The sequence below is a fragment of the Pungitius pungitius genome, chromosome 15, assembly GCF_949316345.1.
Source record: "Pungitius pungitius chromosome 15, fPunPun2.1, whole genome shotgun sequence".
NCBI lineage: Eukaryota > Metazoa > Chordata > Actinopteri > Perciformes > Gasterosteidae > Pungitius > Pungitius pungitius.
In genome coordinates this window covers 857,063-884,721 of record NC_084914.1, presented here as the reverse complement: position 1 = coordinate 884,721, position 27,659 = coordinate 857,063, and the positions used below count along the sequence as shown (strand labels likewise).

The 27,659-nt window shown below is 47.8% G+C and overlaps 1 protein-coding gene and 1 pseudogene across 2 annotated transcripts in view; both read left to right on the top strand.

Annotated features, from left to right (window-relative positions):
- The first annotated feature begins 698 nt into the window (after positions 1 to 698).
- The window catches only part of LOC119209007 (receptor-type tyrosine-protein phosphatase N2-like), a 74,878-nt gene continuing 47,917 nt past the window's right edge, over positions 699 to 27,659 (top strand). Inside the window, exons 1-11 of one of the 2 annotated variants that reach the window (XM_037457911.2) lie at positions 699 to 998; positions 3,978 to 4,028; positions 6,396 to 6,509; positions 10,734 to 10,848; positions 10,971 to 11,109; positions 12,405 to 12,747; positions 12,841 to 13,086; positions 13,295 to 13,335; positions 13,777 to 14,150; positions 15,277 to 15,363; positions 18,780 to 18,859. In XM_037457911.2, coding sequence (XP_037313808.2) covers positions 914 to 998; positions 3,978 to 4,028; positions 6,396 to 6,509; positions 10,734 to 10,848; positions 10,971 to 11,109; positions 12,405 to 12,747; positions 12,841 to 13,086; positions 13,295 to 13,335; positions 13,777 to 14,150; positions 15,277 to 15,363; positions 18,780 to 18,859 — 1,675 coding nt within the window. In that variant the 5' untranslated portion in view covers positions 699 to 913. The remainder of the gene's footprint in view (positions 999 to 3,977; positions 4,029 to 6,395; positions 6,510 to 10,733; positions 10,849 to 10,970; positions 11,110 to 12,404; positions 12,748 to 12,840; positions 13,087 to 13,294; positions 13,336 to 13,776; positions 14,151 to 15,276; positions 15,364 to 18,779; positions 18,860 to 27,659) is intronic. The other variant, XM_062557603.1, reaches the window with a different exon arrangement.
- On the top strand, positions 6,704 to 8,876 carry LOC119209041 (tripartite motif-containing protein 16-like; annotated as a pseudogene).

Sequence of the window (27,659 nt, the reverse complement as noted above, 5' to 3'; positions counted from 1 at the left end):
TTCCTCATAGACGTCTATGGGAGCAGAGGAGTCGCCCCCTGCTGGTCACTACACAGAAGTAGAGTCATTTCCTCATAGACGTCTATGGGAGCAGAGGAGTCGCCCCCTGCTGGTCACTACACAGACAGCAGCTTAAAGTCTGAGGGATGAAATCATCTATAACACTAAAATATTAAAAAGTATTTTGTATGATTAGTGTTAAAAGCAGGAAATTGGAAACAAGCTTCTGATGTATTTTTTTTATTAAAAACGGCTGCACTGAATCCGGAGTGAAGAGGTCCGTGAACACATCAAGTAGAATGGAACACATTCCGGATATTGAGTCACTTGGCCTCCAGAGTAAAAGTTGAAAAACGTGATTACGGTGTAAACAGAAAGACAAATTGAATAAATGAGTCTGTTTTTTTGTGCCGAAACATTATAATTCTACCATAGCTGCAAATGTTTACGTGATGTTTGTTTTATCCACACATGAAAAATATGACACAGAAAAACCAAATGTATATTTAACTGATTAACGATTTGTCTTTCTTTGGTTGATTTTTGTTCTAGACTTTTATTTAAAGCACGTTATTTTTGTTGCTGTAATTGACTTATGTATTTAAATTCTTTAATCAAATTATTTAAATAGTAGTTAAATTTGTAGTAGTTCAAAGAACTCTAACACGTGTTATTTTGAAAATATCTCCCGGAAATGTCGTCTATCCGCGCGTGGCCTCTGACGCTCGAGCCCTCCAGTAGCGACGAAACGCCTGGCATCCTCTCCGGTCTCCTCCATCCATCCTCCACCCGCCGATCCGCGAGTCTCCCTCCGCTCCTCCAGCCGCGCAGGAGGCGCTCCGAGCCCGCAGGAAGACGAACCAGAATCCGGCGGATGATACAAAAATGACCTTTTAACACCTGAGAGAACGACATGGGTCCTTCTTCCTCCTCCCTCCTCCTCCTCCTCCTCCTCGCCTACCCGAGCTGCCTCCCCGCTGCTGCCGACAGGAGAGTCGGTAAGTGAACCCCGGATGAGTCCCGTCTTTCCCGCTGCGTCTCCGCTCCTGCAGCCATTTTCCTCCGAACCACCGGAGGAGAAAAAAACACCGAAATAAGCACCTTGTTCTGTATAATGTACCTGAGGATAATGTACCTGAGTATAAGGTACCTGAGGATAAGGTACCTGAGGATAAGGTACCTGAGTATAATGTACCTGAGTATAATGTACCTGAGTATAATGTACCTGAGGATAATGTACCTGAGTATAATGTACCTGAGGATAAGGTACCTGAGTATAATGTACCTGAGTATAATGTACCTGAGTATAAGATACCTGAGTATAAGATACCTGAGGATAATGTACCTGAGTATAATGTACCTGAGTATAATGTACCTGAGGATAATTAAATTACATTACATGTCATTTAGCTGACGCTTTTATCCAAAGCGACTCACAATAAGTGCATTTATTTCCACATAGAGATACAAACTCAGAAGAACAAGTAACAAAAAAGTACAGTTTTGTACCTGAGGATAAGGTACCTGAGGATAAGGTACCGAAGTGCAGAATGGAGGAGCAGCAGCAGTTATGACATTTGTTAATTAGTCATTAAAAAAGCAACTGAAAATAGATTTGTTTTCTTCCTAAATGCAATACAGGACAAAACGGGGCATAAAGAATAAATAATGAAGTTGTGCTGTACAGAGAAATAGTTAATTGAAAAAAGAGAATGAAATAGTATAAACAGTTGTGTAATTGGGGATTGTTCATGTAATTGTTTAAACGAAAATGTAAAATATATTGTCTACACACACACACACACACACACACACACACACACACACACACAGACACACACACGTGAACAAGAACAAGCAACATCCATCAGTGACATCAATGAAAAATGAGCTTATACACACTCTTCATTTTCCAGCTCTGTGCTGCTGGGAGAGGCAACTATTGATGGGAAATATAAGTGTGTGTGTGTGTGTGTGTGTGTGTGTGTGTGTGTGTGACTGCAGTCGTTCATTTCTATAAATAGCTGAAATGTAATGTTCCCCCCACTGATTTGAGATGTACTGGATGAATGATGCAGAGCTGGTTGTGAGAAGATGGTGAGGAGGAGGATGCTGGTGTTGGGAGGTGTGTATGAGTGCAGACCTTCCTCCTCCTCTTCTTCCTCCTCATTACATAACCCGCACACTCACAGTACAGCAGCCAAACACAGGGATTTATACTTTATATATTCTTCATATCCTAGAATCGCTTATTGACTTGGTTAAAATGACCTTACTTAGCATTTAAATAACGTGAACAATGAAAATATTGTCTTGCCATTAATGCTTAAAAACTAATATGCTTTATCTCCACCACGGTCACATGACTTCATGTTAGACTATAAAGGAGCTCCACCACGGTCACATGACTTCATGTTAGACTATAAAGGAGCTCCACCACGGTCACATGACTTCATGTTAGCTATAAAGGAGCTCCACCACGGTCACATGACTTCACGTTAGCTATAAAGGAGCTCCACCACGGTCACATGACTTCACGTTAGCTATAAAGTAGCTCCACCACGGTCACATGACTTCACGTTAGCTATAAAGGAGCTCCACCACGGTCACATGACTTCATGTTAGACTATAAAAGAGCTCCACCACGGTCACATGACTTCACGTTAGCTATAAAGGAGCTCCACCACGGTCACATGACTTCACGTTAGACTATAAAGGAGCTCCACCACGGTCACATGACTTCATGTTAGCTATAAAGGAGCTCCACCACGGTCACATGACTTCACGTTAGCTATAAAGGAGCTCCACCACGGTCACATGACTTCACGTTAGCTATAAAGTAGCTCCACCACGGTCACATGACTTCACGTTAGCTATAAAGGAGCTCCACCACGGTCACATGACTTCATGTTAGACTATAAAAGAGCTCCACCACGGTCACATGACTTCACGTTAGCTATAAAGGAGCTCCACCACGGTCACATGACTTCACGTTAGCTATAAAGGAGCTCCACCACGGTCACATGACTTCATGTTAGACTATAAAAGAGCTCCACCACGGTCACATGACTTCATGTTAGACTATAAAGGAGCTCCACCACGGTCACATGACTTGACGTTAAAGTTTGTATTGTTCATAACCCTTAATTTGTTTTTCCAGATGTTTGAGTATTCAATAACCGTCACATATTAAGACAATTGAAGTGTCTCAGTGATGAGTCACTTCCTGTCTGCTGCTTGGTCTTTGGGGTGATTATGATTCGTTAATCATTAACCTGGACCCACAGAAGGTCACCACTGGTTAGCCTCTCCGTAGCTACGGCAACGCTCATCGCCATTGCCTCCGTCCCCGGTGGGGCGTTGGGGGTCACAGTGACGGAGGCTTACGGGTCCAGATTTAGACAAATATCATTTGAACTACTTACCGTCTTATGAATGAATTTAGTTTTTTCTAAATTATAAGCCATGATGTCGTTCCCGTCCGAGTGCCACGGCTTGTTGTTAAGATAAAAATAAATATGTTTCATTTGTGATGTCACGAGGGACATGTTCTCATTATGAATGTGGTTCACCTGAATGCGGCCGTTATTTGTCTGAATCAGCAAATCACTCAAAGTCACCGAAAGACTGTAGTGGAGTAGAAGGTACAAAGTGTAAGTCACATGTGGTGTGTTCAAAGACCCTCGGAAAGCAGAGGATCGCTCCGCCATGACAGTTTTTACAGTTTCTCTCTGTGATAAACTGTTCTTTTGCTGATTGCTAAAAGGAGGAAACGTGCTTCCCGTTGTTTATTACTACTTCCTGTTTTACCTCCAAAGGGTGTCTTTTCAAGATCAACATGTTAGCATTAGCTAGTTAGCAAGTGATTCCAGCATTTATAATCCAAATATATATTTATTATATAGATATTATTCATGGGGGTAGAAAAGCTGCTGAACTAATGTGTTGTTGTTGTTGTTGTGTTTGTGCCCCCTCAGGCTGCCTGTTTGAGAACCAGCTGTGTTCCCCTTACGAGGTCTGCGTCAACGGTGAGCGACGCCATTGTTCTGAATGAACACATGAATACACGCAGGCCGCTGCCTTTGGTTTGAATGTATCTGCAAATCCACCAATATGTCATCGAGGTTTGAAATATCCTCGTAGAGGAGGAGACCTTCTCTTCTTCCCCCTCACACGTGTGTGTGGACGTACCTACACGTCATTTCAATTCTTCTTGCAGAGACTTTGCTCATCAGAGTATATATATATATATATATATGTATATTTATATAAAGATATATATACTTTATGTTAAGTATAAATATTTGCTGGTCTTTTTTTGTACAAACAATAAACGTTCTTTTTAAAACAAACCTCCATCTTCACAGTAAACCACTGTTAGCTCTACGTAACACAAGCGGTGGCTTGGCTTTGAGACAAAAGGTGTCTTTAGTCTTTAGTTGTGGTGAATACGTCCTCCTGAAGGTCCTGTTGAGACATGTCCTCCAGCTCCTGTCCCCCAGGTGTTGATTGGCTCGCTTTAGTCCGCTCAGCGTTATTATTATGACCCTTTGATTCCTACTCGATGCATCTTTATCTCATTCAAAGGAACGGCCTTTACATTTAAGAGGGACACACACACGCACACACACACACACACACACACACGCACACACACACACACACACACACACACACACACACGCACACACAGAGGCAAGTGATCTCTTTCATCCCCTGTACTCTTTGTCCTTTGATCAGCGGCGAGGGACAAAAAGCCCCTGATGGAGGTTGCCGTGGCAACGGGTAAAAGAGGCGGAGGCCTCAACGGGCCCCATGGCAACAGCCGCCTGACCCCAAAATGTAGAAACCTCCTCTGTCCGATGTCTGATCCAATAATGGATCATTTAATGTGACCAATGTGCAGCATCCTCACGACGTCCAACAAGGCCCAAAAACCCGGAGAGACCAGTTTGATCATCCGAAGGCACATCGGGCCGCTCCCCTGTGGCGCCCCGGATCAAAGACGGCGCCGCCTCAAGCACGCGTGTGATAACGAGGAAGAACTCGAGATGTTCCTTCTGGGAGATTTGAGCGTTTGTCCCTGAAGGGACATTTTGACTTCTACCTCTTTGTCTCGGGGGACGTCCACTCTTTGAAACATGCACGGGACCGCAGGTCCATAACCAGCGACGTGGTTTCTGAACAACACGAGGATCCTGACCCGCCTGCGGCCCCCGGGGGGGGGGGGGGGTTGGTTACGAGTCGGCTGTAGTTCCTGGAAGGTCCGAGGATGTAAGTGAATTAGCTTGTAATCATGATTCATGACAAACGGACCCGACCTTTCCGTGAGGCGTGAATGTCGTGCAGATGGTGGAAGAACATCACGTCTGTTATTGGGCTGTGAAAGGAGAAGAAGTGAAGGAACCAAGGATGAAGTGGTGCTCTGGTGCTTTAATGCTTTTATTACCCCAAAGCTATTTAATCACGTTATTACCAGGCGTCACTTTTACAAAGACGTTTGTCTTTATTTCCGTATTCAGCAGCAAAATAAAGCTTCAGGCGACTCGAAACGTCTCCCTCGCTGCCCCTCACCCACAATGCATCTGACCTAACCCTCTCACCATAACGTCAAATGTTTATATTCATCTATTTGGTAACTAAACGTTAATCCTGAAATGAATCTGCTTTGATGTTAAAAACATCCAAACTTACGATTCAACAAATCCGAGCAGTTTTCACACTCATGATTTCATCTGGTTCCATTGTTCCCTGAAGGTGGAGGTCTCACGGTTTGGGTCTGCTTCCTGTTTTATTTTGTAGTTTCATGTCTCTTGTGTTCCTGGCTAACTTCACTTCCTGCCTTGTCCCGTCTTCCCCCGTGATTGTCTGCTGTGTCAATGATCGTTTCCACTTGTGTCCAATCACCTGCACCCCCCTTGTGTATTCAAGCCTTGTGAGTCTCTTGTCTGGTGTTGCGTCATTGCGTGTCAAGGTCTGAGTACCCTGTTACGTGTTACGTGTCCCGTCAAGTCCCCCATGCCATGTAAGTCTTTTGTTGGTTTTCAAGTCCAGGTCCCTGTTCATGTCTTCATTGTTTCCTCCTACGTCTTTCCCTTTTTGTTGGAGTGATTTAGAGTTTTGATTTTTGACTATTAAAGTCTGTTTATTCTGAATACTCCGCGTCTGAGTCCTCCCTCCATGCCCACGACCCCCCGTTGTGACAGGAGGTCTCACTGGGGGGGGGGGGGGGGTGTAGTGAGAGCTGACTGGGCGGCTATCGGTGGAGCCGTGAGTCGCATTTCCTGCGACCGATATGGATAATGTGTGTGTGTGTGTGTGTTGCTGAGGAGACAGCCGTGCACCGTGGGCCTGACGTGTGTGTGTGTGTGTGTGTGTGTGTGTGTGTGTGACAGACGGCGTGTTCGGGAGGTGTCATCCTGCTCCGGTGAAGGACGTCTACACCTACGATGTCTCCCCGTCCGTAGTGCAGCGCTTCAGGACGCTGTTGGAGAAGCTGTCCAACCGAGGTACACACACACACACACACACACACACACACACACACACACACACACACACACACACACACACACACACATAGCAGGAGGACGGCCCTCACAGACTAGCAGGCTCTTCCCTGCTCCCTCCTCTCCTCGTCCACTCCTCTCCTTCACATTTGCAGTTCGGGGGGGGCGGTGACGACGCTGCTGAAGAGAACGAGCTGAAACCGGTTTCGCGTATCAGGAAGTGAAATTCAGACGGTGCGGCTGTGTTGAGAGGAGAAATGTCTCAGCTGGACTTGGAGACCTTCTCCTGTTCCCTCTGCCTGGATCTCCTGAAGGACCCGGTGACGATTCCCTGTGGACACAGCTACTGCATGAGCTGTGTTAACACCCACTGGGATAAAGAGGATGAGAAGAAGCTCCACAGCTGCCCTCAGTGTAGGCAGACCTTCACCCAGAGGCCGGTCCTGGGGAAGAGCACCGTGTTAGCAGATCTGGTGGAGGAACTGAAGAAGAGTGGACTCCAACCTGCTCCTGCTGATCACTGCTATGCTGGACCTGAAGATGTGGCCTGTGATTTCTGCACTGGGAGGAAGCTGAAAGCCTTCAAGTCCTGTTTGGTGTGTTTGGCTTCTTACTGTGAGAAACACCTTCAGCCTCATTACGATGTGGCTGCATTAAAGCATCACAAGCTGGTGGACCCCTCCAAAGAGCTCCTGGACAACATCTGCTCTCTTCATGGTGAGGTGATGAAGATCTTCTGTCGTACTGATCAGCAGAGCATCTGTTATCTCTGCTTTATGGATGAACATAAAGACCACGACACGGTCTCAGCTACAGCAGAAAGGACTGAAAGGCAGAGAAAGCTGGAGGTGAGTCGACTCAACATCCAGCAGAGAATCCAGGACAGAGAGGAAGGTGTGAAGCTGCTATAACAGGAGGAGGAGAACATCAATCTCTCTGCTGATAAAGCAGTGAAGGACAGTGAGAAGATCTTCACCCAGCTGATCCGTCTCATGGAGGAAAGAAGCTCTGATGTGAAGCAGCAGGTCAGATCCCAGCAGAGAGCTGAAATGAGTTGAGTCAAAGATCTTCAGGAGAAGAAGCAGCAGGAGATCTCTGAGCTGAAGAGGCGCGACGCTGAGCTGCAGGAGCTCTCGCACACAGAAGATCTCAACCAGTTCCTAAAAAGGTACTCCTCTCTCTCCAAACCCCCAGAATCCACAGAGCTGCCCGGCATCAAGGTCCGTCCTCTGAGCTACTTTGAGGACGTGGCGGCGTCTGTGTCACAAATAAGAGACAAACTACAGGAGCTCCTGAGTGAGAAATGGCCCAAGGTTCTCCGAACAGTGTCGGAAGTGGACGGGCTCCTGTCCCAACAGCTGAGGACCAGAGAGGAGTTCTTGCAGTACGCGTTTCAACTGTTTCATCCAAACACAAGTAATCCTGGGATGGTTTTATCTGAGAAGAGACGTAAAGTAACAACAATGCCATTCCATTCATTTGATGACTCCCCAAATCGATTTACTTACTACCAGATCCTGAGCAGCGAGAGCATGACTGGGCGTTGTTACTGGGAGGTGGAGTGGGACGCTCTCGTCACAGTAGCCGTCGCGTACAAGGACATGAGAAGATTAGGGAGTTGTAATGAATCCATATTTGGACACAATGACAAGTCCTGGGCCTTGTGGTGTCTTTCAAATTATGAATTCAGACACAATGACATCAGCACTCCGATCGAAGGCAAGTTGTCCTACAAAGTGGGCGTGTTCCTGGACCACAAGGCGGGCGTCCTGGGTTTTTACAACGTGGGTGAAACCATGACGCTGCTCCACCGAGTCCAGACCACCTTCACGCAGCCCCTCCACGCTGGAATCGCCCTCCATTATTCAAGGGGAGACAATGCCACGCTGTGTGAGCTCAAGTAGGAGGGAAATAGGCTGCATTTGTATTTTCTTTCACAGAAAATGAATAAATATTTCTTTAGCTTTGTTGCTCATTTGTTGTTTTTGTTTGTTTGTCGGTTTTGTGCATCGAAGTCTTACAGTTTAACAGTGCAGCCACCTCCAACTGTATCTGCTGGGCTGAAGCTGGACCTCCTGTAAGGAAAGGCAGTGGAATTGTAATCATTAAAGAGATTGTCAATCGATGTGGTTTGTGTAGAATCAACAAAGGTCCTTTTTAAAGGATTTATCTGCAAAACAAATAAAAATGATGATTAAGAAAGGACACGACGTGTGTTGTATTTTCATATCAACTAAAAGCGAGAAGAGAACATTTAATTCAACAAATAAATTCAAATTTTAAAATGCCAATTGAGCCCAAGTTTACACAAGCGGTTGTTTCTGACTGATCATTCTCTGGTTGACCTTAAACCATCCGTCTCACCATCTGTCCATTATTAACTTCTTATTGCACATAACTGACTTACAGTAATAAAAGAATAATTATTTCTACACCAGGCAAAACTAAAAAGAAACGATGAAGCTGTAATTCACCCTGAGAAGAAATTGCTGTGCAGCAGTTCAAATAAAACCAAGGTTTATGGTACTAAAGGGTTTGAGGTCAAAGTCCAAAATGTATGAATTATGTAAATCTCTATTAATCGTGAAACTTGAGGCAAATGGAACTAGAGGGCAGCCATAAGCCAAAACGTTATAACATGAGTGATGAGGATTTTAATCAAAAATCCACATGTTTTTTCCACCTCTCTGGAAATGATGAAATGGCTTTTGCTGCTGCACCAGCAGAGGGAGGCAGACGTGTGTGTAACAGCCGCTCAAATGATGCTTTGAGGAGACGAGGAAGCAGCCGGTTGCTCTCTGGAGAGTCTTCTCTTCATGAGGGAAACGCGTCCAACTAGGAAAGCGTTGTTTTCTCCCTCCCCTTCTACTAAATAATGAAACTCACATGACCTAAAAAAACTGCTCCTCTGGCTTAATTTGCCAACGGGAGAGCGGAGAAATAATCCGATTTCAATGTTGGAGACGTTGGAGGAGTTTGGAGACGTTGGAGGAGTTCTGAGGCGTTGGAGATGTTGAAGACGTTTGGAGCCGTTGGAGATGTTGAAGGCGTTTGGAGGCGTTGGAGGAGGTTAGAGACGTTGGAGATGTTGAAGGCGTTTGGAGCCGTTGGAGATGTTGAAGGCGTTTGGAGGCGTTGGAGGAGGTTAGAGACGTTGGAGATGTTGAAGGCGTTTGGAGCCGTTCGAGATGTTGAAGGCGTTTAGAGCCGTTGGAGATGTTGAAGGCGTTTGGAGACATTGAAGGCGTTTGGAGACATTGGAGGAGGTTGGAGACGTTGGAGGAGGTTGGAGGAGTTTGAAGGCGTTTGGAGGAGTTTGGAGGCGTTGGAGATGTTGAAGGCGTTTGGAGGCATTGGAGATGTTGAAGGCGTTTGGAGACGTTGGAGGAGGTTGGAGACGTTGGGAGACGTTTGGAGGAGTTTGTCGGGCACTCCGAAGAGAAATTAATTCTGCAGTTTTGGTTCTGCAGAAGCAGTCAGGGAGGACAAAACTCTAAGGTGTTATGCACAGGTGGAGGGGACAGGTTGGTTCGAAATGAATGTCGATAACAGTCTTATTTAACGGCCCCCGATTTTCTGACAGCTGTTGCTGTGGTTGCGTCCGCCCGCCTCCTTGAGCTTTAGGGGTCTTTGAGGAGCATTAATGCAGCGTCCCACCCGGATATTATAATGTCCCATCTACATATTTGATGTAGCGCTTTGAGCAGTTTCATCTGCTGATAACGGGCCTCATCAGTCAGTGGAGCTGAGATTAAAAGGTATGAAAGAAGAGGACGTCACACCTGGTCAGTCAGAGGGTCGAAAGCTTAAAGCTGTAAAACGAGTGCAAATTCCCCATCGCTGTGATAGTAATGCAAAACGCTCTGACCTCTGACCTCTGTGTGCATCTACCGTTCAGGGCTCTTGTGGCTTTTTGGACCCTCTGGATAAAAGCCCCCTTCTTTGGGCCCCAGATGAATCCGGAGTCTCCATCCATCCAGCGCTCTCCTTTAGCCAATCAGAAGCGTCTCTGTGACTCGCCGTCCTCGTCTGCCAGAACGCCAAATCATAGGTTTCTTATTTCTGTTCTGACGGCGTAGCGAGCAGTTTGGCGGGGGGGGGGGGTGAAAAGAAGAAATCTGACACCGCTGAACCATCAGGTGGAAGGTGTTGGTCAAGTATTTGATTGCACAGATGCTACAGGTCGCTCACAGCTGGACCCTCCGTGGTTGGTGTGTTTCGTAGGTCTGACCTGGGAAGATGAAGCCACTCAGCAGGTTCTGTCCAAGGAGATGTCCAAACTGAGGAGGATTCCCTACAGGCCACAGCAGGACGGAGCTGTGTACAACACCAACCGAAGGTCAGATGCTTGCTCACCCGACTTTAAGGGTTTTCACTACGCTCCAGAGAGATGAATGAGAGAGTGAATGTTTCACCGGCATGCGCTGCCGTCCTTATTGTTTCGTTTCGCCTTTGCGTCAGGCCGGTTGCCGTGGCGATGGACCCCGTGGACCAGAGGGTGAAGCCCGTGGAGGTGGAGCTCAGCAGGAATCTGCAGACGTACCTCCAGCGCCTCGGCCTCCTCCCCAGGACGGCCTCCAGCCTGAGCCCTCAGGGGAAGGTGAGGGACTCGTGGATTAGTGTCTCTTCTGGGTCCCTCCCATCATCGTCACACCTTACACTGCCAGTCAGGGCTTGTGATATGACAACATATGATTTATAACACAGGCGCTACGTCTAGTAGCTTATAAAAACACGTATTTATCCCCATTGCCACATGCTGCCTCTGGTATTGTCCTTTCTCTACAAGCCTAGTGATGACTTCAATGCGCCGTCTTTCTTTCCTGTTACCAGTTCATCGAATGAGCTCCCCAGTAAAAGCATCTACTAATAGATGAGTAAAGTCCAGCCACTGTTGCTAGGGGAGGAGCAGGTGGGACATTTGTTGCTAGTTACCCCCCAGGACACAGCCAGCTGCCTGTGTAAAATAAAAAGACTTTATTAGACTAGCAAACAGACGAGGATACAGCCTCATAACACGCGCTCCCTCCTGGATTAATCATCTGCTTCAGTGTGAGACACGAGCTTCGCTCGAGTTGAAACGGGTCCCTCTGTTGGTCCAATGTAAAAATACTCCAGGCCCCCGGTTGGACTGGTAGGTGAGAACTCACACACCCTCACAGCGTCCTTCGTCCTCCGGCCGAAACAACAGCAGCTCCAGAGTTCAGGAGTTCACTCCTCTGGACTCTCCACAGGGCGCGGGAGGAGGGAGGAGGGAGGAGGGGGGAGGGAGGAGGGGGGAGAATGGCGGAGGGCGTGGGTGGAGTAACGCGGCAGGTTAATAAACTGGCGGCATGCACAATGCTGTTGTGCGTGCCATTGTTTTATTTAGTGTCACTCAGTGTGTCGTTTCTGGGCCCCAGGTGGGCGTTTAATGGAGACACTTTGCTTTTGTTTTGGGTTTATATAATTACATAAATGAATTAATTACTTGTTTTTCCTCATGAAAAGATAAAAAGCAGGCTTTTTTTAATTTCAGTAGTGATTTTTGTTTAGTTGTTGGATTAATGTGACCCCCCCCCCTCTTTTACATATCTATTCACATTATCCACATATTGTTTAAAGTTTATTTAAAATTAATTAATTAATGACAAATTTATTTTATGTGAATCACCTCAACTTCATCTACTCACACAAATGTGTCTTTGATCATTGGTTTATCAATTATTCTTTATAAAAGACACAACAGATATCAAAAGTTGTTATTTGACAATAATTACATAGTTTTAAAGTAATGCTTCCTCGTACCTGTTTATATTTATACCTTTATATCAAAGGAATTTATGCAAATGTGTCTACGGACTGACGCTCACGGTTGGGTCCGTGTTCTCTGTGTGATTTTAATTGCTCTCTTAGTTCCAGTCGGGCGCCGGCGCTGACCCCCCCCGCCCCAGGACCCCCACCTCGCCTCAGGAGTCCCCCCCCTCCGGCTTTTCCTCCCTTCCGCAGAGGCCCCGGGACCAGCAGGCCGTGGGCGACCTTCTCCTGGGCGCCCTGAGGCGATACCTGGCCGGGCGGGCGTCCCTCCGCGTCGGGGGGGCGAGCCCCGAGGAGCAGGGGGCCCCCGCCACCCGTCCGAGGCCCTTCCATGGGGGGGCTCAGGCTCACGGCCTCGACGCGGACGCCTCCAGATCCCGGCTCCAGACGCCGGGGAGAACTCAAGGGAACCCCGTCGGGGGGCCTCTGACCTCCGTGGACGGTACGTGGGGGGGGGGGGGGGGGGGGGGGGGGGTCACGTCTCTTCCCGCGGGAAACGGAGGTCTAAAGCGAAGCTCCTCCGTGTCTCCTGCAGAGAGGTTCATCCAGAGCGTCCTGCAGAGCGTGGGCCGCCACCACGTGGACGTGGACGGCCTGACGCCGCACGACCTGGGACAGCTGTCCGGCCTCATCGCCGACGCCCTGCAGGTGGTGGAGCGGGGGCCGAGCGGGGGGGGCGTGACCCGCGTGGGCCCCGGACCCCGAGACCTGGGGGGAGAGGAGGAGGAGGAGGAGGAGGGGAAGTCACTCGATAACGCTCCGACGCCGGCGGCGCTTCAAGGTGATTGTTGCAGTTTTTTCTTTAAACGTCGAGGATCAAACAAACAAAGAGAAACCAAATCACTGTGAAGACAAACGCGCGTTTGTCTTCACAGTGATTTGGTTTCTCTTTGTTTGTCTCATCCTGGTCCCTCCAGTTTGATTGACTTCTTGTTCTCATTGATTGACGCACACATGTGTGGACACTTTGTCCCTCCTTGTCCTCGCAGAGCGCCACGCGGAGACGGAGCAGCGCGGCGTGGAGGGCGAGGTATGTGTGCGCTTTGTGCTCACAATGTCACAACCGTTTTTCTCTTATTCTGAAGAAGCCCGGTTTGGTTCGACATCGACTTCTGTGCAGAAGCTGAAGTGAGGAGGACATGGATTTAGTTTGGAGATACTTCACAACATGTTGCTACAGAAATTGTGCAGTGCAGCATTCTGAATGTTTTGAGGGCTTTTCGTCAGAATACCTTATATAGTACTATAGTAAGATATGATTATACACCTATGGAGTGTAAAATATTATAATAAAATCGATCAAGGATGTGATGAGAATAAACTATTAAAAATAAAATGCAGCATTTCAGGGATTTGTTCCCATTGGACCACAGAAAGCATCCACCTCCAAAAACACAATCAACATGAAGAACATTTACACAACGAGGACCAAATGTCCACAAAGACACTATAGGATAATTTGTTCTTCCAGGCGGAGGGAGGAACCCTCTTCTCCAAACTCCTCGCCTACCTGGACGAAACGTCCCTCGCCGGCCCCCCCTCGGCGAGGGACGTCGCCGCGGAGGCGGCCCGAGGCCGGCAGGCGGGGCTGGAGAACGTCCGCAGCCGGACCAGCGCGGCCGCGGCGGGGGTGGCGGTGCAGAAGAAGGACGCCGCCCAGACGGTGGAGGAGGTGTCGGAGGTGCGGGGCTGGATCAAGGAGGTGGCGCCGCCCCCCGCCGCGCTCGTGCACGAGGAGCCGCTCGGGAGGACGGTGCACGTCCCCGAACTCCAGCTGGACGTCAAAGCCGGCGGCGGGAAGGCGGAGGAGGACGACGTGTTCGGCTACGTCATCACCGACGCCGAGTGAGTAGAAAGACAATTTTATTTATTTGATTAATCTATAATTATGTTAAACACATTTCTCCCACTTTAATTTATTATTTATATCATGATGCTGAATGCATTGTCAAACAAAGGTCAAAGGTTGAATAAAGGTCAACAAAGGTCAAACAAAGTTGGAAAAAGGTCAACAAAGGTTGAATAAAGGTTAAACAAAGGTTAAATAAAGGTCAAACAAAGGTTGAATAAAGGTCAAATAAAGGTCAAACAAAGGTTAAATAAAGGTCAAATAAAGGTCAAATAAAGATCAAACAAAGGTTGAATAAAGGTTAAATAAAGGTCAAAAAAGGTTAAATAAAGGTCAAATAAAGGTCAAACAAAGGTTAAATAAAGGTCAAACAAAGGTTGAATAAAAGTTAAATAAAGGTCAAAAAGGTTGAATAAAGGTTAAACAAAGGTTAAATAATGGTCAAACAAAGGTTAAATAAAGGTCAAACAAAGGTCAAACAAAGGTTAAATAAAGGTCAAACAAAGGTTGAATAAAGGTTAAATAAAGGTCAAATAAAGGTCAAACAAAGGTTAAATAAAGGTCAAATAAAGGTCAAATAAAGATCAAACAAAGGTTGAATAAAGGTTAAATAAAGGTCAAAAAAAGGTTAAATAAAGGTCAAATAAAGGTCAAACAAAGGTTGAATAAAGGTTAAATAAAGGTCAAAAAGGTTGAATAAAGGTTAAACAAAGGTTAAATAAAGGTCAAACAAAGGTTAAATAAAGGTCAAACAAAGGTCAAACAAAGGTCAAACAAAGGTTAAATAAAGGTCAAACAAAGGTTGAATAAAGGTTAAACAAAGGTTAAATAAAGGTCAAACAAAGGTTGAATAAAGGTTAAATAAAGGTCAAACAAAGGTCAAATAAAGGTCAAACAAAGGTTGAATAAAGGTTAAATAAAGGTCAAACAAAGATTAAATAGAGGTAAAAAAAGGTTGAATAAAGGTTAAATGAACGTTAAATAAGGGTCAAACAAAGGTTGAATAAAGGTTAAATAAAGGTCAAACAAAGGTTAAATAAAGGTCAACAAAGGTTAAATAAAGGTCTATGGTCTGCTCTATGGGATGAGTTTAATGTTCCTCCTCCTCCTCCCCCCCCCCAGAGGCCTCCAGACAGACAAAGGCCTCCAACTGATGGAGATCCTGGCTCGAAGGGCTAAAATCCAGATGGCCGACTTCGCCGAGCTCTCGTAAGTATTTCTCCCTTTTACGTCACTCACACTTCCTCCTCCAGGTTTAAAGCGTTTAGTCACAAGCACACACACACACTCTCTCACACACACACACACACCTGCTCACTCCCACAGTGCCGATCGGTTTGGCTCCCGCAGGTTGAGGAGGCCGATAACTGAAGTCGGCTCACACTGGTTCATTTAATGAACTCTGACATCACTTCCTCCTCCTTCTCTCAGTCGATATGGACTCACATCCAGAACCGGTGAATAAATATCTTGACATTCACAGAGAAAGTAGATCTTTGCTGCTATTTGAGTGGTGTGAATTTCAAAGGTAGCACCTCTCTAAATGGAAATCTTTAAATTCACTTGGAGTCTCGTGAAGCTGTGTGAGACCTTCTTACGGTCATTTGTGGATTGTTAGCGCAGCAAATATTTATCGTATGGACACGTTTTTTTGGACATTTGCATCAATGACCACTGTGTGTGTGTCCGTGTGTTTGTGTGTGTTGAAGCTTCTCAAGCTGCAGCTTCTGGACGATAAACTGAATGAACGTGAAGTCAACCAAGAGCAAATTCATGTGTCCACAAACACACACACACACACACCGTGCTGCCTGGCATCTGTATGGAGATGTTGGGTGGCCGGTTCTGTGCCCCCCCCCCCCCAACCTCTCCTCCCCTGACCCCCTCCCTCTCCCATTGAAAGGCGGGAGGTGCACACTGGGGAGGGTGATGGATGAGAGGGGGAGACTTGTTGTGAGCGCAGTAAAGGCCCAGCAGGGGGAGCCGCCTTGACAATTTGTCAGCCTGCTGCCAACCCCCCCCCCCCCCCCCCCCCCCCCCATGCCCCTTCCCCTCCTCCCCCCCCCCCCCCCGCCACGCCATCTCCTCTCCGCTGGGGCGAGGGGAGCCGGGGGGACAAAGGCGTCAGATGGACACTGAGCCTGCTGACACTCCTGATTTACCCAGCATGCCCCTGGGTTTTACCTTCTGCATCGATTCGACGTCTTGTTTCAGAGAGAAAACACGTGAAAAACATCACTTGTCTGCATAGATTTCTCCTAAATTCACCAAAAGTTACTTTTTGATAATGTCTCATTTACATATTTAATAATAACATTTTATAGGTCTTAATTGTCTTTCATGTTATCAGTAAGTTTCACCATTTGAATAAAATAAAATTACATTTTATATATATCTAATATATAATAACATAATTGTAATAATCTGCAGATTACGTGCAGAATAATTTTATAAAAGCATCTTTTATAAATCACCTGAACTGCTTTGATCCAAACACTCTGCTGGTGATGTTTTGAATCGATGAGAGATGATCGCGTCCCGTCAGAGCGCAACAAGAAGAGGTCGTGATGACTGCACCCCCCCCCCCCCCCCAGGGCGCTCATTAGCATATCACAGCAACAAAAAAATGTCTCTCAGGCGACCTGCGTGACCTCAGCCACTTTTAAGAGACTACAAAACTCCCCCTCTTCTGGGGGGGGGAGGGGGTTGCAGTTCACACTCTGGCAAACATATGAATCATAGAAATGAGCCTCCACACACACACACACACACACACCTGGAGAGTGACTCACATCTTTGTGTTTCCTTTGGAACAATCCGATAGCCTGGCATTAGATAACGTTTTGACGGGGGGGCGGGGGGGGCAACAGGAAGTGGCGCCGTGGGCGTTTCTTTGTCGGACCACCAGCGTTGTGTAAGCGTAGCAGAGTGTGTAGACTGAACGTGTTTATAATAATCAACATGAGGGTTGAGGTGATGCAATGTCTGTCTCAGCTGAGTGGTGAGCTGAGTGGGGGGGGGGGGGGGGGAGGTGTATTTGAAAGAGCCGCCACTAGGAGGAGAGAGAGGGCCTGAGCTCAGACTTCTGTCTCATCTTTTGTACCTTCAACGGTGAGACGGGATTCTGATTCTGAGCAGCGTTTTATTGTGTATTTATTATTCAGTGTGGATGTGTGTACATGTAGGAATACACATTCTATAACGCATTCTAATAGTGTGTTACAATATGCTCTGTGGTATTACTGTGTTTTTACGCAGTATTTAAGGTTTATTCTTAAAAACAGCATACGTAAAACTCAACATGCCCGTCATTTGACTCATGTGACTCATGTGACTCATTTGACTCATGTGACTCATGTGACTCATTTGAATCATTTGACTCATGTGACTCATTTGACTCATGTGACTCATTTGACTCATGTGACTAATTTGACTAATTTGACTCATGTGACTCATGTGACTCATGTGACTCATGTGACTAATTTGACTCATGTGACTCATGTGACTAATTTGACTAATTTGATTCATGTGACTCATGTGACTCATGTGACTCATTTGACTAATTTGACTCATGTGACTCATGTGACTCATTTGTCTCTCACCCACCAAAAGTTCCCCTTCGTTCTTCTCATTTCTTCAGTAGAAACAAAGGGAAAACCCATTATTATGTATTTTTAATAGCTGTTCTTGTACCCGGCTTTATTAAAAGGCGACACATGATGATGAGTTAATGCATTATTTGAATATTTAAGAACACGATGTAACGGCAGCGCTGCGTTAAGAGACCAGGAGTTTGATGCTGTTTGTGTGTTTCTCGGACACACCGAGCTCAGGGTCCAGAGAAACCTGATTAAAGCCCCACAATAATATTAACACATTTTTAAAATGCCTTTTATAAAATGTTTTTATGGAATTTGTTGGAATTTCAAGAAAATGTGAATTATATTTTTATTTAAAAAAAATTCTATAAAGCAAAAGAGTCGTTTTATTTTTGGGGGTTTCTGTTAGAATCTTTTTGTGTTCATGAAGCGTTTGGACCCCCCAGCTTCCCAGAAAACGCTCAATGTGCAAAATCAATCAACGTGAAACGAAAAACCTCTTTTACCTCTGAAAACATTTCGGACATGTTTTTTTTCGGGATGTGAGCTGCTCCAATAACGATGTCACCGTATTTTAGCAGCTCACAATACCTCCCGGAGGGGGCCCGTGATATATCTTTCCGCTGGGCCTTTAGTCTGAATCACAGCGGGGGGGCAAAAGGTCAATCACACTGGGAGACTCGGCTGTGCCACCCGGCCTTCATTCACCAACCAACAACCAATCAAGCACCTGGAAAAACAATATGGCCGCCTCTTCTTTCTGTTCGCTCGATGCGCATCCATCACGTTCTGTACGTGGAAATAATCCCCCCCCCCCCCCTCTTTCCTTCATGTCCCGCCGTGCTCAAAGGCCTTTAAGCATTTGCAAAGCGCTGCATTGATATCGGAGAGGTTCTATCGGAGCGGTTATCTCGCCCTGGTGACGCGGTCTGCAGCGGCCTAAAGCATCGCCACAGGTTAAATCGTCTCTTTAGCCCCCCCCCCTGTGAAGCTTCTAACAGTGTGTGTTTGCGTGTGTGTTTACAGCGTGGTGGGCCCTGCTGTGACCTTCAAGGTGAACCCCAACACCCACAACGTCAGCACCGCAGATGTGGCCCGCGTGGCAGGTAGGCTGTCCTCTGCTGGCGTCGCCATGCCGATGGAGGGGGACAGAAAGACGGACAGGCCATTAACGCCGGCCGCACCTGAGGCGCCTTTTTTTTTCCAACGTAGGACTCGAGTGGAAATGTGTTTCTTTTGTCCTCCGCGGTGCCACTTTGTGGCTTCGCGGCTTTGTGTCGAGTTTTTTGGGGGCGTTTGCGCATTTTGAAAAGCCCAGCGGGACTTTCTCTTTTCCGCGTCGCAAATCTCCGTGCAGCCATGTTTGTTTGTCTCCATGGTGGGAGTCCATCGGAGAGTTGGACGTGGGCCCAAAGACACGCGCTGGAAAACAAAAAAGCAAAGTGGAAGAATTGTGTTGTGTTGCGTGTGAAATGAGTCAGTTCTGCAAATACGACGTGGCCCTCTGGTCTCCAAGCGCCAGTGAATGAACGTATGAATGGGTGAATGGATGGACGTGGACCTGGACCAGTGATCCAGGTCCACGTCCCCCAAAACCACTGAATGTGACTCACAGACCTCTTCTGTGGAGGCATGATACATAAGTCAGTGTGGAGGCGCCATCTGTTCAAGGGGTTGGATTGGGCGGGAACATTTTCCTCTTTTAGCTGTGGTTTGACACCAGCTGATCTCATTTGAATGAAGGTCTCCTGCCAGCAAATGTAATCGTGTTAAAAAGAGCAAAATTCACCTTAACAAACACAGATGAGCGGCTCAGTTCACCGTGTTGATACTGGCTGCTAAAGGCTAACAGATCCGTTGTGTGTTGTGGGGATGGACCTCTTGCCTCGTGTGTTAACACAGTGTATGAGGGCCTGTCAGACCCCCCCCCCCCCCCCCCCCCCCCAACAAGTTGCTCTGCTGCTCTCGTCATTGCTTCTGTGTGATCACAGGAAAAAGCATTTTGGTTGGAATGTGATCAAAACCCGGATTGAATGTGTTTTTTAAAAAAAGTCTTTCCTGAGGCAACGGTTCCAGGCTGAATGAAACGATACAGAATAATCCAAGTGCCAGATAGGAGCTTAAAGGAAAGGTGGCTCAATGCTTCCTTCCTGGCCTCCTCCAGCGTAGGACCCAGCGCTCCACACAAGGAGACATTCACGCCAACGCCAGAGATGATACTCCACGGAGAAGTTGGAAACGTCCCCCGTGGGAGGTGTGATTGTGTGTTGGCCCGGAATACCGCACTTCTATCTTATAAATAAATCAGTTTAGGACCTCATTTGTCGGAGTATTATTCCACGGCTCCAAAACTCCAGAACGACTAAAAAAAAAAGAAGGCGATCAAGCGTTTCTTTCTCTTTTTTTTCATCAGAAGAAAATGTCCTTTGTGATTCTGTTTCAAGATCATCTGATTCAAAACGAGTCGGTTCAGTCCCATCAGGAGGAGGCTCTGGAGGCTCCGTGGAGGTGTGTGTGTGTGTGTGTGTGTCCCACGTTAATAGGACAGAATGTTGACGAGGTGGGGACTAAAGAGAGAGACACTTCTCTCTGCTTGATAATTGCAATTCCTCACACACACTTTGTGCTTATTATGCCACGGCTTTGCTTTTTTTTTGGTAAGTGCTATTGTTGCCCCCCCCCCCCCACCCCCACACACAACCCCGCCACCCCCATAGATGTTATTAATGCAAACATTTGACAGAACGGGCTGCAGATGAAATATGGCGTCCCTTCGGGTAAAGTGCAACAGCGTGGGCGGATCCCGTCTTTAAAGTGTCGTTTGTCATTTTCAACTAGAATATCAATCCATCCCAAAGCCAGAACCCCCCCCCCCCACCCCCCTCTCCCTCCCTCTCCCCCCCCCCTCACTGGCTAGGGTTTATTGGCCGAACATTAAATTGTGCCGTCGGCAGCTTTGTTTAAGATGATTCGGTTTATTCTGATTTAAATGTGAAGACGTCAGGCTGCGCCGGAGGAAGGAGGAGGAAGGGGGAGGAAGGAGGAGGAAGGGGGAGGAAGGGTGGAGGAAGGGGGAGGAAGGGGGAGGAAGGAGGAGGAAGGGGGAGGAAGGAGGAGGAAGGGGGAGGAAGGAGGAGGAAGGGAGAGGAAGGAGGAAGAAGGTGGAGGAAGGAGGAGGAAGGGGGAGGAAGGGTGGAGGAAGGGGGAGGAAGGGGGAGGAAGGAGGAGGAAGGGTGGAGGAAGGAGGAGGAAGGATGAGGAAGGTGGAGGAAGGATCCTCGAGGGCAGAGGCTTTTATTCTGGAACAATATGGGGGAGATATCACGAGTTGAGGAGACACAACGTCGGTTTAAAGCCGAAGGAGAAGTTAGAGACTCGGTACCAGCGCTCTGTTCCTTCCAGATGTGCCGCTGCGTTCGAGGACATCTGGTATTTAGAGTTCTTTTGCTCCCCTTTGTAAACCAAACTCTGCTCACTATGAAAGTTCTTCGTTGTTTCATGAAGCCTCACAGGTTGAAACCTCCTCATTTCTCATCCGTCCCACCCCAGATCTATTCTGACCCCCCCCCTCGCATTCTAAGAAGTCACGTTCCCACTTCTGTCCCGCGCGTCCGCCCCATTGTGAGCCACCCTGGGGGGGGGGGCGACGGGGTTGGAGAGCATTGTCATACATGGGGGGGTGGATGTCAAGATGGTGGGCAGCGAGGTGGTGACCCCCATTGTCCGGCTGAGGGGTGGGCGGGGGACCCGGGGGCTTCTTCCAGTGGTGCGTCGTGGCCGTGAGAACCGGACCCCATGAGGGGGGGTGGGGTGGTGTGGGGGGGGGGGGCAGCTCAATTAGCACTGAAAGCAGCAGCTGAGGTCTCATTTCACTCCCTTTGTCGTCTTCTTCTTCTGCGCTCGGAGAGCCGCCATCGGTTCAACAAGTGAAAGAGACGAGGGGGCACCAGTGGGGGGGGCTCATCTACGGCCAGATTGATGGAATCACCTTGTGCAAGTGCTGATCATCTGGTTCACATATCAATCAAGAACCTGGGAGACATTACTTTCTTTTTACCGTTTTAGATCGGCAGGAACTTGAACCGATCAAAGCTGGTCCTTCCGTTGGTGTCGAGTCCGAGTGACTCGACACGGAGGACAAGAACATCTTCACATCCTCTCTGATTCGCACTGATTCGAGTTTTCGGTCCAGACTCCAGTTCAGTGGCATCTTGTAATTCCTCTCTGCTGGTTTCAAGGACAGGAACCTGCTGACGTGAGGCCACTTTGGATCCGCGTCATGGTGGACGGAGACATGAAGAAAGACCATTTATGGTGGTAAACGTTAACAGGAAGTGACCTCACCGCTAAACACCAAGCGCCAAATGTAGTTACCGACCCGTTCAGGTCGAAGCGATGCTTCTCTTACATCGCTCTGTCCCCCTGTCTCTGTCCCTCTGTCTCTGTCCCTCTGTCTCTGTCCTTCTGTCCCTCTGTCTCTGTCCCTCTGTCTCTGTCCCTCTGTCTCTGTCCTTCTGTCCCTCTGTCTCTGTCCCTCTGTCTCTGTCCCTCTGTCTCTGTCCTTCTGTCCCTCTGTCTCTGTCCCTCTGTCTCTGTCCCTCTGTCTCTGTCTCTCTGTCTCTGTCCCTCTGTCTCTGTCCTTCTGTCCCTCTGTCTCTGTCCCTCTGTCTCTCTGTCTCTGCGTCTCTGTCTGTCTCAGCAGTGACATTCAGTCTCTAGTCGATGCTGAAATGTTTCTTTCACCTTTTGCCGAGGTGAGGAATCAAAATGGGGGAATTGTTGGTGGGAGGCGGGGGGATGGTGTGGAGGTGGTGGTGGGGATGGGGGGGTGAGGGGGGGGGGTTGTACAGAGCTCTAGTTTGCACAGCGGTGCAGATGTGATCCTGAGCCAACCGATCAGCCCAGCAGCCAGGCTTCTGGCATCGCCGACTGCCCATTGCCCCCACAGACCCAATACCCCCCCACGCCCCCCCCACCCCCCCACCCACCACCCTCTTTCCCGCTTCCCCCGCAGCTGGCAGCGCGCTGGTCTCGGCTCCTCTCCCACACGGCGGCCACCTCGTAGAAGATGGAAGGCTGGCGCTTGCATCGCTTTCTTTCGTGGGCCCAGCAGAGGGAGACGGGGGGGCGGGGGGAGACCACTCGACAGCAGCTCTCCCACACCGTCCCAAGGGGATTTGTGTTTTTTTTGTCAGTTTCCAGTTGTTGGACTAGAAACGTCTCTTACCCCCCCCCTACACACACACATCCCAACCAAACTGTGCGTTTCCCTTCGATCGGCTGATGATCCAATCCGTCTCGTTCTGAGTGACGGGACGTGTCGCCTCTCGGCTTCATATTTTATTTAAACTCTCATTTAAATCCCAGTGCATTACCTTTAATTTATACCACAGTAACTTTGTAATCCCGGCTCAACGGAAGCACAGACCTCCCCCCCCCACAAAAAACTTGATAGCGCTGAATAATTTAATATACATTTTATAAACGGCAAAGGATGGGAGTCGATTCATTCTAGAATTTTCTTAATATCCTCAGATTTAATGAGCATGTCTGTCTGGTGCTGAACCTCATTATAACCTCATCATCGCCGGCACAGTGTCATACGCTACCTTTAATATCATAAAAGTACAGTTATTGAAATGTGATCTTTTATAAATCACAATTTTAGTGACTCCAGCATCTCTTTTAACCTGCTTCTGCTCAATGTGCAACATTCTTTTCTATAATATGTTTCATAATATAACATATAATATGTCAACAAGACACAAAATGATGGAATTGAATCTAAAGGGAACGATTCGAAAGAATAAACGAGGTGTCGCCATGAAACTTCCCCGGTTCATTAAGACATTTTTAGCATTTCAGCATAAATTTTAAGGGAAATTAGCCGTTTCATCAACATTCAATTTGTGCCACTTTTCAGAACATTTTCAGAACATCTGGTTCTCTGGTCTTCATACTTCATCACTTTGTGGATTTAATTTAGGTTTTATTATTTCCCATCTGGGTCGTGTAACCCCCGGCGAGCTAAGCTAACGTGCTAATGGTGACGTTGCTCCCGTTCTTCTTCTGTGGTTCCACCTGCAGTTGTTTCAGGCCGCTGGTGATCGTGAGCCGACTATTCATTTGTAGCCACGTCTTCAAGACGCCTGATGAGATGTAGAGGCAGACAGCTGGATTGATTGCCCCCCCCCCTCTTGAGCGCACAGGGCCTTGATTACAACTGCACTCAAGTGCCCCCCCCCCCCCACCCATCAACCCCTCTGTGATTTCTCTCTCTTTCTCTCTCGTATGCCCCTGATTTCTGTTTTCTCCTCGAGGGCCGAGGAGAGAATAGAAAAAGAGCAGAATGACTCACAAAGGTTTTCGGCTAAAACAGTTCCAGGCTGTCCGTGTTCATGCTGTCCGTGTTCATGCTGTCTGTGTTCATGCTGTCCGTGTTCATGCTGTCCGTGTTCATGCTGTCCGTGTTCAGGATGTCCGTGTTCATGCTGTCCGTGTTCAGGATGTCCGTGTTCAGGATGTCCGTGTTCATGCTGTCCGTGTTCATGCTGTCCGTGTTCATGCTGTCCGTGTTCATGCTGTCCGTGTTCAGGATGTCCGTGTTCATGCTGTCCGTGTTCATGCTGTCCGTGTTCATGCTGTCCGTGTTCATGCTGTCCGTGTTCAGGATGTCCGTGTTCATGCTGTCCGTGTTCATGCTGTCCGTGTTCAGGATGTCCGTGTTCATGCTGTCCGTGTTCATGCTGTCCGTGTTCATGCTGTCCGTGTTCAGGCTGTCCGTGTTCAGGATGTCCGTGTTCATGCTGTCCGTGTTCATGCTGTCCGTGTTCAGGATGTCCGTGTTCATGCTGTCCGTGTTCATGCTGTCCGTGTTCATGCTGTCCGTGTTCAGGCTGTCCGTGTTCAGGATGTCCGTGTTCATGCTGTCCGTGTTCAGGATGTCCGTGTTCAGGCTGTCCGTGTTCATGCTGTCCGTGTTCAGGATGTCCGTGTTCATGCTGTCCGTGTTCAGGCTGTCCGTGTTCATGCTGTCCGTGTTCATGCTGTCCGTGTTCAGGCTGTCCGTGTTCATGCTGTCCGTGTTCAGGATGTCCGTGTTCATGCTGTCTGTGTTCATGCTGTCCGTGTTCAGGATGTCCGTGTTCATGCTGTCTGTGTTCATGCTGTCTGTGTTCATGCTGTCCGTGTTCAGGCTGTCCGTGTTCATGCTGTCCGTGTTCAGGATGTCCGTGTTCATGCTGTCCGTGTTCATGCTGTCCGTGTTCAGGCTGTCCGTGTTCATGCTGTCCGTGTTCAGGATGTCCGTGTTCATGCTGTCCGTGTTCAGGCTGTCCGTGTTCAGGCTGTCCGTGTCCAGGCTGTCCGTGTTCATGCTGTCTGTGTTCATGCTGTCCGTGTTCAGGATGTCCGTGTTCATGCTGTCTGTGTTCATGCTGTCTGTGTTCATGCTGTCCGTGTTCATGCTGTCCGTGTTCAGGCTGTCCGTGTTCATGGTGTCCATGTTCATGCTGTCTGTGTTCATGCTGTCCGTGTTCATGGTGTCCGTGTTCATGCTGTCCGTGTTCAGGCTGTCCGTGTTCATGCTGTCTGTGTTCATGCTGTCTGTGATCATGCTGTCTGTGTTCATGCTGTCTGTGTTCATGCTGTCCGTGTTCATGCTGTCCGTGTTCATGCTGTCCGTGTTCATGCTGTCTGTGTTCATGCTGTCTGTGTTCATGCTATCCGTGTTCATGCTGTCTGTGTTCATGCTATCCGTGTTCATGCTGTCCGTGTTCATGCTATCCGTGTTCATGCTGTCCGTGTTCATGCTGTCCGTGTTCAGGCTGTCCGTGTTCAGGCTGTCTGTGTTCATGCTGTCCGTGTTCATGCTGTCCGTGTTCAGGCTGTCCGTGTTCAGGCTGTCCGTGTTCATGCTGTCTGTGTTCATGCTATCCGTGTTCATGCTGTCCGTGTTCATGCTGTCCGTGTTCATGCTGTCCGTGTTCATGCTGTCCGTGTTCATGCTATCCGTGTTCATGCTGTCCGTGTTCATGCTGTCCGTGTTCATGCTGTCCGTGTTCATGCTGTCCGTGTTCATGCTGTCCGTGTTCATGCTGTCCGTGTTCATGCTGTCCGTGTTCAGGCTGTCCGTGTTCATGCTGGCCGTGTTCAGGATGTCCGTGTTCATGCTGTCCGTGTTCAGGCTGTCCGTGTTCAGGCTGTCTGTGTTCATGCTGTCCGTGTTCATGCTGTCCGTGTTCAGGCTGTCTGTGTTCATGCTGTCCGTGTTCATGCTGTCCGTGTTCAGGCTGTCCGTGTTCAGGCTGTCCGTGTTCATGCTGTCTGTGTTCATGCTATCCGTGTTCATGCTGTCCGTGTTCATGCTGTCCGTGTTCATGCTGTCCGTGTTCATGCTGTCCGTGTTCATGCTGTCCGTGTTCATGCTGTCCGTGTTCAGGCTGTCCGTGTTCATGCTGTCCGTGTTCATGCTGTCCGTGTTCAGGCTGTCCGTGTTCATGCTGTCCGTGTTCATGCTGTCCGTGTTCAGGCTGGAAGCCTTTTGCCATGTTGGCAATAATCTCATCCTGACGCTATAATGGAATCATGGGACCTTTCACCTTGGTGGTCTCTCAGCAGGAGGATGGTTCTGCAGGTGTTTGTCCACACATTCCTGGATCAACTGGTTGAAGAGGAAAGCGTTGGAAGTTCACAGCCTGAAAATCGACGCCGCCATTTCATCCTCTGAAGTAGTTTTTATTTTATTTATTCGATGGAGCCCAACGGATCGGGCAGATCGCACTATTTAAGAGGCTTTATTTTGGGAACTTAACTTAATTATAGAAAATCATCAAAGAAGACCTGAACCCCAGAGGGGCTAAACCCCCTCACCCTCCGTTTCTGTCTTCTACTTCAGCCGCTCAGGGACTGAACTTCCTCTACAGGCATTCTGGTCTCATGTGAAGCCTTCATTGGATATTCAGACCAACGTTGTCTTCTTGGGGGCCCGAGCGTCTGTATTAATCCACCACGTAAAATAGTCCCCAACAAAAGCACGACCTTCTGACTGAGTAAAGTTTGTTAAAAAGGTCTGTGATCAGAATCTTTAGAAGAGTTTTGACCCCTTTATTGATCTTGTAATCCACAGCTACATCTGCTTTTTCTGCCAAGACGAGGATGATACAGGTGACACAATAACTATGTCCCGGCGAATACAACACACCCAAAGGCTAGATATGTAGCAAAAAATGTTATGTTGAACTTTTCAATAGAACGTTTGATTAGATGTGTGCAGGGTCAAACCGCGTCCCGTCTGAGGTGAACTGTGACTTAATACGACTGCACAAAACTTCATTTAGAAATACACTTTATTGCTTTTGAGTTGCCTCCTGTGTACGGTTAGTATATGCCTAGGGCTTTTATTGTGAAAGGCAAGAGCAGAGGAAGTGGATCTGTGCCTCTGTGCTGTCTTAGAATAAAGTTTAATATGTTCGTTCAGCTCATAACTTTATTGGTGCTGTAAAAGCGCTGAAAAATCCCCTTTCAAGGCGGAATCATTTTAAAATCCTCTGTGACAAATCAACAGTTTGACAAATTATGACGACTCACAAAATGATAAAAAATAATTTACTTTAAGGAAATGAGTGAAGTAGATGTTCATTATTTCCTCTCTGTGAGCACGAAGCATCCTGTGGTTTAACACTCAGCACCAAGGAGCTGCAGTCCCAAACCTTTCATATTCTTCTTCTTCTCCTCCATGAGTTGGAACGTCCCTCCCCGTGTTTCATGTTGGAGGAGAAGTGAGAGACAAAGAGCTTCAAAGGCGGCGGGTGACATTTAGCGCTCGGTATCTTCAAAGACCAGCCCCTCTTTTGTAGTTCTTCTCTTTGTGTATAATTAATGTGGCCCTTCCTGCGGATTTCTCTT